The sequence below is a fragment of the Geotrypetes seraphini genome, chromosome 7, assembly GCF_902459505.1.
Source record: "Geotrypetes seraphini chromosome 7, aGeoSer1.1, whole genome shotgun sequence".
Classification (NCBI taxonomy): Eukaryota; Metazoa; Chordata; class Amphibia; order Gymnophiona; family Dermophiidae; genus Geotrypetes; species Geotrypetes seraphini.
The window spans coordinates 111,049,353-111,064,886 of record NC_047090.1 but is presented as its reverse complement, the minus strand read 5'-3'; the positions used below and the strand labels follow the sequence as shown (position 1 = coordinate 111,064,886).

Sequence of the window (15,534 nt, the reverse complement as noted above, 5' to 3'; positions counted from 1 at the left end):
ATGCCTTCCTATGTACATTTTTTTTTTACTTCCTCGGCGTGAGATTGCTGCCTGTGTTGACATCAGCGCGCTCTCTGACATCACTTCCGGGACCCGCGCCTGGGAAGTGACATCAAAGGACGAGCTGACACCGACGTGGGCATGCTACTCATGCCGGAGAAGTTAAAAAGGTACAGGGAAAGGGAAGGGGGCGGGGAAGAGGCGCCACCGCCCCTTACTGCGCCACTGGTTGCACGGTTAAAGAAACTTCAAATGTGACAGAAATCAGTATGAACAGCAGCATTCTCAATACTATCTTGAGCTAAAAGAATTGAACACATCGCACCAATGCGCCACATCACTGTTATATTAGATGTACAGCGCTGCATATGCCTTTCAGCGCTATATAAGGGATAAGTAGTAGATGTAAGAAGAATGTAGGATGCAACTGGATCAAAACAGATGGTACTTCAGGGTGCTCTGCTCAGTGCTCTCTGGGTGGAAAAATTAAGATGACCCTCTACAAAATGAAGGTAAGGGGAAAGGGGATGGGAGGAAGATCTCTTTCAGAGCACCAGTCAGGGAGTGGGAAGGGAGCGTGGAGGGCTGATATGTGTCAAACTTGAGTGGTATTTGCATTAGAGGGTGTAGGGATGGATGTCTGAGATAGGAGTTTATATTGGACTGGGGTTTTGGTGTGTTGGGCAGGAGAGCACATAGGGTGTGTATGCGTAGTGTGTCTCTGCTGTGGGTGAGATATTTGAAATGCGGGAGGAGGGGCTTGTGTATGTCCGGGGCACAGGCGAGTTGTGTCAATGTGGAATGGGTGAGACAGTGGGGGTAATATGAAGTAGGATTAGGGTTACCATATTTTTCTCCGGGGAACCCTAGACACGTGACCCCGCCCCATTCCGCCACCAGCCCCGCCACCAGGTGTGCCCAGTTCCACCCCCACAGAGCCTCCTCTCTTCTTCTGGGCAAGCTCTAGCTTCATCTGGAGAGCCTGGAGCATGCACAGATCTGTGTGATGTCATTTGTGCCTGCTCAGAGGCCCCTCCAGATGCGGCTGGAATTAGTTGGGGCTTTCCAAAACCCTGGGCAAATGCTGGGCTTTGGAAAGTCTGTCCGGGAGCCCGAACAGCCCTTTAAAAAGAGGACATATCTAGGTTTTCCCGGACATGTGTGCGAGTGTGTGCGTGCATGTAAGGAATCAAGGAGAGAGTTGTCAAGTGTATAGGGTGGTCATGGAATTAAACTGCTGTAGTCTGAGAAGGGCTTCTGAAGTGGTGGGAATAGGGGTGGTGGTAGTGGTGTTTGAAATGGAAGGGTGGAGATGTCATAGCTTAGGAAACTCTCCCACCTTCCCTCAGGGACTATACAATATTTTTATAATCTAGGAAATTGGAGGAGGCAAGCATGACATACACTGCATTTATTTCTAATAATGCTCCTGTTGTGCTTTCTCCCAATCCCAGTCCTCATTGTCTCCCATATGAGGGGGTGGGGGTGGGGATTTAGGGTTTCCAGATGTCCGGGAAAACCCGGACATGTCTTCTTTTTAGAGGACTGTCCAGGTGTCCGGACGGACTTTCCAAAGCCTGGCAGTTTGTCCAGAAAGCCCCGACGAGCTCCAGCTGCATCTGGAGGGCCTCTGAGCATGCGCAGACGACATCACACACATCCGCACATTCTCCAGCCCTCCAGACATGGCTGGAGCTTGTCAGGGAAGAAGAGAGGAGGTTTGTGGGGGGAGGGGCTGGGGCAGAACAGGGCGGGGCTGGGATGGAATGGGGCAGAGCCGGAGGCGGAACAGGGTGGGGCCATGTGTCTGGGTTTTTGCGGTAACCCTAGGGGTGGGGACTTCATCTTGGGTTATCGAGGGGCCAGTCTCACAGTATGAGCTTTAAGATCATGACACTATCATGAGATTTTGGCCTGGGACATGGGGGGGGGGGGGTGATAGTGAAGACAGGACCAGAAAGTGGCACAGCAGTAGCAATTCTAGAATTACCGTGTGTGCTGCATACACACCTCACACTACACCACCCCCCTCTGAGTTGTTTTTTTTTTTAACCAATATTAAACCTCAATCTAGAGCTGGCTAAACTATTGGACCAGGTAAGCACTGGCTCAGGGTGCTGGTTATACAGGGCTTCCAAATTACCAGTCTCTGATGTCACTGCCAGTGCCTTACCTGGATCAATGATTGGTCTGGCGTTTCTCCCTCCCTTGGTTCAGTGCTTCTCCCCTTCTCTCCCCACCCCACAGTCCAGTCTCTCTCGTACCCTCCAAGTTTCCAAGTTTATTAAAAGTTTGATACCCCGCTTTATCAAAGTCAAAGCGGCTTACATAAAAATATAAAAATCCAAAATTCTTGGGGGAAATTACAGTCTGATCAACAGCCATAACGAAAGAAGGTTAGACATAAGGTACAGTATGTAGGAGAGAAATACAATGTTTGATAGAAAAGATAAACAATAAAGGGATCCATCATCACTTTGCCGGCAGCAGTAACATTAAGACAAGCTGTCTTCAGCCAGCTCCTGGGTCTTCCCTATACTGCATCCTTCCTCCTCTGATGCAATTTCCTGTGGACAGGATGCAGCAGAGAAAACAACTCACATAAAGCTTACCGGACTGCAATGCGGAGGGGGGCATGACATGGAGCAATACTGGACCCGTGGGGAGGGGGAAAGGGAAGAGAGAGATACCAAACTGTAAGGTGGGAGCCAATGTGAAAGGGCGCACCGACGCAAATTGGCTGAAGCCAGCACAATCCTTGAGCCAGTCCTGCCTTCATTAGTCTAACAACAGGCAGCCCCTACCAGTGAGCAACGCTGGATTGTTTTGGGTTTTTTTTTTTTTTTGCCGTTTTTGCCCAGTGGGATCTACGCTCCTGGGCAAGCTCATTTCTTTTATGTCTAGAATTGGAAAGATTTTATAAAACTCACAGTGCAAGTGCACCACAGACATGTAAAAATAAATCAAACCTAAATGTACCAGTGAACTGAAGTTAACATGTTTCACCAGTGGACTGCAATAACCATAAACAACTCCCACCCATTCCAGCATAAAGCGTATACTGTGATTGTATGCAATTGACTTATAAATGAACATTTGTAACCTGGCCTGGTAACTTTTATCTTTGGACCAGCCAGATGATCTTGGAAAGAAAGCAAGTGCAGACCACAAAGGGCTTGAGTAACTCTTAAATAGGGAAGAAAACGTCAAAATGCCTGCAGAGTGAGAGCACAGACCCAATGCCTCATAAATGTTTAAGAAGTAGTAGCTTCCCGAGGTTTACTTATTGGATTTAAATGGTATGCAAAGGGTAGGAAGTGCTAATGGTGGAAGAATCAATCATAAATGCTAAACTAGGGAGTGAGGAGATTAAAGTTTAATACCAACCTCACTTGGTTTCTTCTTCACCTAGTTGCCTGTTATTGCTGAATTCTTAAAAAAAAAAAAAAATCATCTGCCTTTGTTGGCTCTCCTTTTACAGTAAAATGTGCTCCCCAATCAAGCTAGAAACAGAAAAATACCTTTACAACTTAGTATTATTACAAAGCTGTACAAGTAGAAAGTGTTAATGTAAACTATGAAAAGAACCACCTCCGATGGGGCTGACCTATCTTGACCTCCATTTTTTTTTCTCTCTCACACAGTGGCCCATTCTTCTTCCAAAGCAAAAATTATTTCTGGAGTTCAAGAATAGCTGTCTTTCGTGTTGTCAGTGACTGCTTGCTTCGCTGCATCTGTCAGGACGACTGCATGAGACCTGTGAGGCGCTTGGATGTCAGAGACTTTCCCTGTAAAAAAAAAAAAAAAAATGGCAAGGACCATGAGTGAACAGCCACAGATGGTTCTTGTGAATTTTATTTCTTACTAAAACAGCAGACTGACAAATAATGGATAACCCTTCCCCACCCATAAAGCAGATACAGCATAGGTGGTGCTAGATTCCTCACATTCCTAACTATAATCCACACGCATCGTCATCTTCCAAAATATATGTGCACGAAACTGGCCAGATATCAACCCAATAGAGTTCTAAGATCATCTCAACATGACCAATTTGAAATCCCAGGCCTGAGAGATAAAAAACTACAATCAATTAGAAAGAGAGTCTTTTCATATGCGGTCTATAAAATTAAATTTTAGTTTAGTTTAGTTTAGGGTTCCATAGTGTTGGTGGAATAGAGCTGATTTCAATTGTTTCCGGAAGGAAAGGGAGGGGATTTCTTCAATGAATCCTTGACGTATGGAGTTCTAATCTATGGAACTCCATACGTCAAGGATTCATTGAAGAAATCCCCTCCCTTTCCTTCCGGAAACAATTGAAATCAACTCTATTCCACCAACACTATGGAACCCTAAACTAAACTAAACTAAAATTTAATTTTATAGACCGGGTCTTCAACCAAAAGGAGCTCGACTCGGTTTACAAGAATGTAAGCATAATACATAAACATAGAGAACGAATGTAAACTAAAATGGCTTAGTTTCCAAAGTGTTCGGTAAACATGAAAGTTTTCAAAGCCATAATCTACATATGAGCATTTAGTATTCACAATGACTATGATTCTTACTGATGTTTGTGTCTCTGATTCTCATACTTTATTACCCCCGCCCTCTTTCTCATCTCCTGCGCTTTTATGTCCTCTATCAACCATTTTGCCTTTCTTCTACCCTCTGATGGTTTGTAAACATGTAACTCCTATCTTTAACATATTTTAGGGTTTGGGGGGGGGGGGGTATTTTGTAATCTCCACTTCTATTGTAGTAGTATTGTAAACCGCTTAATACTCATGCACTAGCGGTATATCAAATGTAATCAATCCAATCCAAATTGTTATTTAGCTTAAATGGTGTGGTAACTGACCATGCCATTGCAGTTCATTGACAAATTTTTTAAAAATTAACTAGTTAAGAGTTTCACATGGAACTCAGAGCAGCACCTAGCAGTGCCTAAGTCAAGGCAACCTCCGATACTTAACAATGCCTACCTGAAAAGTAGGAATGGTTAGGGGTTGGGAATAGGTATGGTAGACTTAGCTTTTGCTAGACCTGTGGGATAGGCACCAGTAAATTAGACCTGGTAAAACCTGGCCTAATGTACCTGCACCTGTCTCAACAGCACCTAGCAATGCCTAAGTCTAAGTCCACTTAGGCATCAATAGGCGTGATTCTACAAGTGGTGCATAGCCGTTGATAGACACCTTTTAGAGGGAATCCCTCTACTTTTTTTAAGTTCAATAATATTTTTATTTATTTACTTTTTATTGTATGTCATGTGCTAATGTTAAAATTAGCACACAGTACCTGCAGAGAATTAGTGCAGGAGCACTTAGGCCCGGATTCTATAAAATGGCCACTGATTGCATGTCAATCACATGATGGTGCCGTTTATAGACTCGCAACTTTGGGAAAGGTAGGCACTGGAAATGTAGGCCAGGGTTTTCAAGGCCTACATTTCTGGTACCTACCTTTTGCATGGAGGCGCTTTAATAATAATAATAATAATCTTGATCATCTTCTCCTCTATCCCCTCTTCTCTTCTTTCCCTCATTCTAATTCTCCCCTCTCCAGGTTTTACAGTGGGTTCTCTTGAACCTCCAGGTTTTTCCTGGGTTTCGTTTTGTATTGTAAACATCTTATATATCATATTAACTGCATCTTGTATTTTGTACTATTTGGATATCTGGACGGTTCTTTTGAGCCTCCTTGTTCACTTGTTCATTATTCCTTTTGTTCTTTATGTTTCTCTGTTTTTGTTCTGAAAACTCAATAAATATATTTGAAATCATAAAAAAAAAAAATAATAATAATAATAATAACTTAATTTTTCTATACCACCATAATCTTGCGACTTCTAGGCGGTTCACAGTGAAGACAAGCTGTACAATCAGCGAATTACAGAGTATAGATAGAAATGAGAACATTCAGCCTAACGCCACTTCTGGCATCAGCCATGCCTACAGTGGCATTAGTTGTTGTAAAGCACCTCTGTGGGAGCGATGCAGGTGCCATTTTTTTTGGGTGCCAGTAGGCACCTTGAAATTTTTTTTAAAACCCATTTTAAATGGCATTTTGTACTTATCTTAGGCACTGATAGCCATGCTACCAGTGCCTAAGTTAAGGCACCATTTATAGAATATCTTAATGCCTCCTGTGTAGGGGGTGCTAAATGATCCCACATTAATAATATGTTAGCTTGCAGTATGTATAACAGTAGCTGGCTAACATCCTTGCCCACTCCCTGCCCATGCCACACCCTTGAAAAAAAAAATTCTAAAAGAAATTCTGCTACATGCAGTTTAATGCCCAGCAACAGGGAAATTACTGGAAAACATCATAATACAGTCTATATTCACATGTTAACTGAGCATTAAAGGGCAAATTCTATAAGAAGCGCTCAAAAGTTAGGCGCCTATATAGGCACTGTTCAGCGTGATTCAAGTATAATTGGGTGCTGTTTAGTGAATCATGCTGAGCGGCACCTATTTGGGCACCTATTTTGGAGGCGTCCATTAAATAGGCCAGCTCTAAGCACACTTAAAAGTTAGGCGCCTAGCTGAGCGCTTAAGCACGCTTAAGAGCAGCGATTCTGTAAGAAGGCGCCCATGTCTAACATGCATAGCGCCTATTTTTTTGAAGGCTGCCTAAATTTATAGAGGCGCCTTGTTACAGAATCACACTTTCTGATTAAAAAGCCTAATTGAGCTCGTTATTCAATTTAGATTGGCGCCTCTGAAATAGGTGCCTAACTTAAGGTGCTGGTTACAGAATTTGGGCCTAAGTGCTTTACACCCCTAAAATAATGAAAAGACAGTCATCAACAGCAGCAGAGCAGTCTCTAAGAATGCATTGAGGTCTATGGTGCTTTAGAAATTGGGCATATGGATATACAAAGCCTGATTTTGTATAGATCAGTGTCTCACAAACTTTGTCAAGCCACGGCACACAAAACGTGGTGGCCTTGGCTTGAGGCATCTGGAAATCTGCAGATGTCAACACATCGACGTACGTGCAGGTGCGAAGACCCTCCAGATGGACCCTGAGCCACCAGTGTGGGATGCTGGAAGGGAAAATGTGCAGAAAGGAGAGGAGCTGGTGCCGGCTGACTGCCTACAGGATGTTCCTAAGGCAGTCAGCCGGCGTCGGTGCCTCTCCTCCTCCCTGGCGTCTCGTAGCACACCTGAAATCTCGGGTGGCACACAGTTTGCAATTCACTGGTATAGATTGATAAGGTAACAAAAAAAACTCTGTGGAGTGACGATGTTCCCAAATGGACTTTATTTGAAAGTATCAAAGTTCCAAAGGTACACTAAAATCATCCACATAAAATAATTCCATCCACATAAAAGTAAAACATCCACATAAGAGCCTTAAAGGACCTAGTCCGCTAGGGATACAGGACCCAACACGGCCCGCGTTTCGACAAAAAGTTTTCTTCAGGGGTCCCTGGGGGTCCTATAAAGGTGAGTACGTGGGAAACAATTGTGTGGTGAACCGGAAGTGAGACATTGCTAGCGTGTTGGGTCCTGTATCCCTAGCGGACTAGGTCCTATAAGGCTCTTATGTGGATGTTTTACTTTTATGTGGATGGAATTATTTTATGTGGATGATTTTAGTGTACCTTTGGAACTTTGAAACTTTCAAATAAAGTCCATTTGAGAACATCGTCACTCCACAGAGTTTTTTTGGTTTTCTCTGGATTTTCTTCTTTGTGGATATTTTGGGGTCAATTCCTTTTGTTTATAGATTGATTAGGTAGCAGAAAGGATATCCAACCTGGATGATCACTAGTTGAAGTGCATTTTACAAAAAGCTTGCTGAACATGGCACCTTTTGTAAAAACACCTATTGGCAGCATACAGTGTGAACAGCCATTTTGCAAAGTAACACATTCAATAAAAGAGCGACATCATTTGGGGGCTTTGCATGTGTAAATAGTAACACATTTACAATCTATAGTGGTTATTTTAGAAGGCTTATTTGGGCTTGGCATGTGTAAATATCAGAATTTACATGTGTATATCACTTACAATCCTCTTTCAGAAAGCCTATATTGGGACATACTGTAGCTATTTCAAGGGAGCATGGTTAGGTGTGATTTGGGTGAGGCTTGGGCACACTAAAATCCACCTGGAGAATATTCAAAACAATTTAACTTGCTTTAAATGGCTACTGACAGGGGCTATCTGCTAATTTTCAGCAACATGTAACCAGTTATCGCCGCTGAAAATTAGTGGTTAGTGCCTAAGTGAAAACCATCTCTTTGGGGGGGGGGGGGGGAGAGGGCGTTCCAGGGGTGGAATCAGCAGATTCCATTAAAGAATTTAGAAGTCAATGTGTAGCATCTATGCACCCAAATTGTAAAATTGCCGCCCTCCTTCCCCCCCACCCCATGGACATCAATGATATTCCATCCCTTATAGCCATCCAGATAAATTTAGGTGAGCGAAAACTGGTCTGAGGAACAGCTGGTCTTAAAAATGACAACGTGGTGCAAAGAGGCCATGATAAGTGAAGCCATTTAGTAACAGTTGAATCTGAGATAACCACTGTAGCGAGGATAATAAACAACTACTGTGGCAATATTCAGCTTTATTAAGGGACACTATGATAACACAAAGAAATGAGATGGGGCTGAAAGTCAGTACAAAATATGGAAACTGTTTGATAATAGCTTTATTATCCCATAAGTTAAAAAGGTTGATAGAAGAGTAAACAGATGCTAATATGGTCAAATGGCGAGAAGAAATTAGTCCACCTCATTTTTTCCCTAATTCTCTTAGGGCTCCTTTTACTAAGCTGCGTTAGCGTTTTTAGCGCACGCTAAACCCGCGCTAAGCGGCACCAGCTCAATGCCGGCGTTAGTGTCTAGCGCGTGCGGCAATTTAGCACGCGGTATTCCACGCGTTAATGCCCTAACGCGGTTTAGTTAAAGGAGCCCATAATCTTTCTCCTCGCTGCCTTCAAAATCAAATATAAAATCTTAACTGTAACCTTTAGAGCTTTAAAACACCGGACATACCTAGCTGACTTTCTGAGCAGACCTGAAGTTCTCCCTCAATAGGCTTTATGTAGCAGCCCATGATCGAGAAACAAAATTGTCCATCCTAGATTTGTACCTCTAGATTCCCGGAGGCTGATCAAGATACCCAAAAGCAACTTTTATTTCATTTAAAACATTTATAACCCGCATATCCAAAATCTATGCGGGTAACAGCATTACATACATAATTAACACAAGACCTAACAAGTCATAAAATAATAACAACATACTGTACAGCCGCGAACCCATGACTTAAAATAAATAAAGAACAGATAATTTCTAAGCTAACTGCCCAGATTTGGAAAGGCCATTCTAAAAAAATAAGTTTTCAAAACTTTTACGAAAAGCCAGGAAGTCAGTAGTTAAACGAATTGAGTCTGGAACTGAATTTCATAGTAGAGGCCCTGCCACCTGGAACAATCGAGAACAATTTACAGCTTTAGCGATAGATCGAATGGGAGGAACAACCAAAAGGCCTCTAGCCTGTGATCACAATGGACGGCAAGGTACATATGCCTGCAACAAAGAGGAATCACTTTAGGTAACATATCACGTACAGATTTATGTACCAGAGTTAGTATTTTAAAGTGTACTCTCTATGTAACTGGTAACCAATGAAGGTCAGCAAGTACGGGTGTGGACATGAGAGTAGTGTGGCAATCTAGCTATTATCCTGGCAGCGGTGTTCTAGGCCACTTGTAGTGCCCTTAATGATTTCTTCAGCAAGCCACATAGCAGAGAGTTACAATAATCCAAGTGCGGCAAAACATAACTTTGAATATCTAATCTAAAGTTAGCAGTTGATAACAGATCTCATTTAAGTACCATCCTGATCTTAAAAAACACAGTTTTTTTGTAATCACAGATGAGATATGACTACGGAATGGCAGAGATGAATCTAAAATGACTCCCAAACTCTTGATCTCCTGCTGAATTAGGAGTGTAACACCTGGCAGTGCTCTGCTTGGCAGATCTAAGCAGCAGCCTCTCCCTATGACTATTTAATTCAAGACTTTAACTTCCTTTTTATCTCTTGCTGATTTCCGATTGCAATGCCGCTCTGCTCTCCAGCAGCGATCATTCCGATTGTAAACGACTTTGATGTACTCTTTTTCCAAAGGCAGGATGGGCCTCATTTAACAGGCCCTATTCAAGTTTGACATGTGCGTCAACTGGCACTTACACATTTATCTTGCATAAACATCTGATTTCTTTATATTCAATGGATAAGTAGCTTTTATCATTGTGTAGTTGAAGAAATGTTTAGCATCACTTTTGTACAGAGTGAAGTATTGTCACAGATCGTTTTACTGTAATCCATCTTGCGCCAGTCTTGGTTAAAGCAGACTAGAAATGTTCTGATTAGCTTTGCACATATTCATTTTTTTATTGGTATATATGTGTAAACCAAACGAAAAGTTCAAAACATAGGACGAAAGGCCAACTGGACTGAAAATGAACCAGCCTTACTTCTCCTATGCGCATCCTTGCGGCCGCATATCTGAATATGTGACTCTAGCACCGGTGAGCGGCGAAAATAAACCCGACATTGCAATCATTTTCTATGCTGCTTCCACTAGAAAAGGATGTCACTTTCTTTACAAAATGCTTGATTAATTACTAATCTACTGTTTCAGACTGTTTTTGTTTGGCTGTAATTGTCAGTCCCTTTGTGATATTATCGACCACGGCAACATCAATTACATCTGATTGAGCAGAAGTGATGCGTTGCATGTGCACAACCTAATTACAGAACAGCACTTTAAAAGACAACCATTGTGTCCTTTCAACAGATAATCTCCCTGGCTAGATACAAATTGGAAGACGGAGTAGACTGCAGGTACACTGATGTGAAAATTGAGTTTCTCAGTTGCTGGGAACATCTCTTTTGTGTCCAGCAGTGGACGCAGTGTGATATTGGCTTATCTCCTCTCTAAGAAAGGTGGGGTACAAGAAAACATTTCTGCTCCTCAGTAAGAAAATAATTCACCTGGTAGCTTAAATATAGGATTTCTTTACCAGAAAACTGCTTTAGATATAACTATATCCAATCAAGAGTCATTCTATAGGCACCCATTGACAAGTAAACATTTTAAAAGGGATATATATATATAGAATACTTTCTTCAGTTTTAATTAATGCACATCAGGTTCTCAGTTATACTCTACTGTAGATACTATGAGTATTTTCTACCCACATCCATATTGACATTTGTCTGGCGACTGCCCAAATTGCACGTGTACGCCCTTTGATGGGAGGTTCCTAACAAATTGTGATCAGCAATGCGATCTTAGATCCCGCCTCTGTCATGAGTTTATTGGATCGCAGTGACCAAGAAAAATAATATGAATACAGGAAGTAAGGTTGTGCCATGGGCGTGCTTAATGCCAATTCTGTAATGACCTTTAGATGCACTAAGTTGTTAGAGAAGACCAGTATACAGTCACGCCAAAATATAGGTGCACCCACTTATGACAGGTCATAGGCTGGCATACATCACTTAGTGAAATGTCCATGCCAATAGACCAAACCTTTATACACATAACTGACAATTGCTGGTACTTCAAATGCACTTAAGTTCTAGTATTCTTTAAAATACATGTGCACTTGGGGCTGGATTCAGTACATGGGGCTATTAAGTAGACACTGGGCAAAATTCATGCTTAGCACTATTTTATAAAGGGTGCTCCAAGCTAAGCACTCTTCATAGATTACCACTTGGGGTGGGGGGGGGGGGGAAATTCATCAACGGGTGCTAAATAATTTAGTGTGTGCTAATCACATTAGTGCACTCTAATGATTAGTATGCTAAATGATAAGATGTCCATTATGAGCTAGATTCACTAACTTGCCTTCTGGGTCCAATCCGGGACCGATTCTAACAGGCCCGACCAATTCACAACAGCCAAATATTGTAATGAGGGCGATCGGAGGAACGCCCCCCTCTGCCCGCACAGATCGCTAGTGTGCGATCCTGACGCATGAGCAGACCATCTACTTTCACTGCAGATGGTCTGCACATACGTTTTGTATCTGTTTTTTCTTATTTTGATGGCTTTTGGGATTTTTTCGGGCCCTGACTCTCCTGCTCTCCCAGGGAAGGGCTATCCCCGGCGGCGGCAGCCTCTTCCCTTTCACCAACTATCAGCTGGTCATGCCCTGCTCTCTGCTGCCTTCCCTGCAGTGCGAGCCTGCAGGTTTAAAGTGGGGCTGCTCTGCGGCGGGCAGCCCCACTTTAAACCTGTGCGCTCGCACTGCAGGGAAGGTGGCAGAGATCCAGGGCTTGGAGCAGAGAGGACATGAGGAAGAAAGCAGGGTTGGAAGATTGGGACTGGACAGGCTACCATGTTGCTTGCAGAAACACTCCCCCACCCTAAGACTGACAGCATCAGGCATGGCTGGAAGATCGGGGCAGAGCGGCAATGGAGCAGGAGAGTCGGCAGACACGCGTGCAACTGGTCCCTAGCAGTTGCTTCTTCTCTTGATCGGCCAGCCCAAACGGTGTCCTAAATTTGTTTTGTGAATTGGATCCCTGCCTACTTTGCATGCCATTCCCCTCATTTGCATGCGCAGATTGGAAGCGGATCGCAGGAGAGGTTAGTGAATCGGGCTAGAGGGAAATCAGGTTGCAAACCGATCGGTACACGATCAGTTTGCTTTGTGAATCTAGCTCTATATTCCTGTGGGTGTCAGTGTCTAGTGTGTGCTAATTTGCATAGTGCCCGTTCATGAATTCCCCCCCCCCCCCCACCCCTTAGTGCATATTCTGGCACCCAAATTTGGGTGAGAGAACTTCCCGTTCATGAGCGTATCTTTTTCAAATCGGCCTGTTTAGTTGATCAAACATTTTATGGACTAACTTCTGAACTCAAACTTGATCTAATTAGGGTCTCATTTTCTAGCCATTCTCTTCGCTTACAGAATCAGTTGTTACTTCATTCTCCAAACTGTAATGGAGTCCATTATTTACGGATTTTTAATACTTTGTTTACTGTTCTTGTGGTCCCTTTTTTGGAACTTCCTACCATCTTTTATGAGCTTGAACTTGAATTATCTTTCCTTTTGAAAGAGATTAAAATCTTGGTTATTTGGCAGAGGTGTCTAGGTTGCTGAATATGTTGCAATTTTATTTGCCTGGTACTTTCTTTTTGTTTATGTAAACCGCATTGAATCTTGTTGGAATGTAGTGGCCAATAAGCATCATATTGATTTTACAAGTTTCAAGTTTATTATGGATTTGATTAATTGCTTATTCAAAATTCTAAGCGATGTACAAAAACAGTAAAATTACAAGTTTCGGGGGGAAACAAACCAAATAAATACAACTAACCTGACAAGACATAAAATACAAAAGGAAAAAATGGAGAAAGAACTACAAGTTATTGATAGTAAACCAGACGAGTAAGGGAAAAACCAATAGGAGGGGGTAGAGCAGTGGGTTTAAAAAAAATATTACACCATCTGAAACCTAGTATAAATCCTGGTACACAACTTGGGTGCCCTGTCTCCAAATTCTATAATACTGCTTTTAATTCTTTGGAATGCCCCTGACCTGCCCACGCCCTTCCCATAGTCACGCCCACTTTTGGGTTATACATGAGAGGATTTGGGCACAGATTCACCCACAATCCGACTTAGAGCTAATTAATGTCAATAATTGGTTGATAACCCCCAACAATTGATTATTAATGGCTTTTTAACTCATTTATTTGCGTGGCGGAAATCAGGATTACACGCAATTTTGGGCACCAAAATTTGAGCACCATTTATAGATTCTAGGGATTGGTGGTTAACATTAGGTGCCAAATTATACAATGATAGTACTCATAGAACGAGGGGGATACATTTTTTTAAGGATTTGATGCTATAGAATATTAAAGAGAGAATAAAGTCAATGCAGTGGTCTCCCAGCAAAGGGATTGATATAATGAAGTCTGGGAGGCTTTGTGCACAATTTAGGGCACAGCTGCCTATGCTATTATGGCTGCCCTATGTAGGAAGGAGTTGAGTGGATAAGTAAGATGTGTAAAGGTTTGCATAGATATCAACCCACTGTTCATTTAAATCCAATGATTATGAAGGCATTAGTTATTAGAAACAGAGAAACATGATGGCAGATAGAGGCCAAATGGCCCATCCAATTTGCCCATCCGCAGTAACCATTATTTCTTCCTCTCTCCGAGATCCCACATGCCCATCCCAGGCTTTCTTGAATTCAGATACAGTCTCCGTCTCCACCACCTCTTCCGGGAGACTGCATAAAAGTTCACACGCAACTTGAAGGCTTGCTTCCTGGTTTTCTAATGCTGAGAATTTATCACATAGTCTGAGGGGAAGTGAAAAGTTAGCTCGCTTTTCTGTGGCAAGCATTGGCGAAGATTTTGTGCACATTTTTTCTTTGTTGCCATCAAGAACGGCCTGCAACTCTTTTGTTTTATTTACCGCTCCCCTCCAATAGAACAAGAAAATAGAAATTTCAGGGGGATGAGGAGCTGAGTTGAATCACATAGCTGAATGTGAGGTAGAGAATGACACGGTGACAAAATTCATCACCGTTCCCGTCCCCGCGGATAACAATCCCATGTCATTTTCTAGTGTCTATTTCAACCTCAGTTCTTCTACATCAGCATTCTTCAAAGCAAAGCTTGCGGGTCAGTGGTGGTGCCCAATTATACTCTGATTCTTCCCTCTCTCCTTAAAGAATGACATGAAGATGGTTTCCCACGGTTATCCGCGGGGACGGGAACGGTGATGAATTTTGTCACCGTTTCATTCTCTAATGTGAGGTTCAAAGGGAGGTAATGCGGCTCTGTATTTTTTCAGGAAGGTCTGAGAGCAGAGGAAGTCCCTTTAGATAAGAAAACATTGCTGAGAGAATTGGTCATTTAATGCTTGGAATAGAAGAAAATTTATAGATTTATTCATAAAATCTATTTTAATTTGTTTAAAAAAAGTAACAACTTGTTATTAGCTTGTTTAAAGATTCTGATTTTCTTAGGTTAGCCCTAATTATCTTCTGCCTCACTCAACCACCCCAGTTCCCGTCTACCCAAGATACAGCTCTTTAATTTATAGTCAATAATTCCAGTTAACAGGACAAGCGGGAAATCTTTGATCACAGGGCATTTTCATCAGTAAGTGATTCATGATAATCAACGGTTTATTTGCAATTTAGTGAGATTCAAGTAGAACAGAAGAAAAGATAAAAAAATAATCTTAAAGCCCATTAAATTAATTTAGATATCCCTACTCCCTTACCAGCTTTAATTAACGAAACAATTTACCGATACTTAGATGCAAACAACAGTCCAGCAGTGAGATGGGGGTTATCTAGTCTTTTGTATTCACTCCCTTATAATTATCTCCCAGCTGGTGAGAGGTCAAATGTGTGCACTGGGTCCAAAGTGCTCCCAGTTTTCAGAGAAGGAGTCTGATCTCTGGAGAAGCAGACTTACAGGAGCTGAGGTAGAGAGGTACATAAAGGAGACCTACAG

The 15,534-nt window shown here is 42.3% G+C and overlaps 1 protein-coding gene across 2 annotated transcripts in view; it reads right to left on the bottom strand.

Moving 5' to 3' along the window:
- Positions 1–1,706: 1,706 nt before the first annotated feature.
- RGS6 (regulator of G protein signaling 6) overlaps positions 1,707–15,534 on the bottom strand; it is a 497,670-nt gene continuing 483,842 nt past the window's right edge. For both annotated transcript variants that reach the window (XM_033952617.1, XM_033952622.1), the window contains one exon: positions 1,707–3,788. In XM_033952617.1, coding sequence (XP_033808508.1) covers positions 3,738–3,788 — 51 coding nt within the window. In that variant the 3' untranslated portion in view covers positions 1,707–3,737. The remainder of the gene's footprint in view (positions 3,789–15,534) is intronic.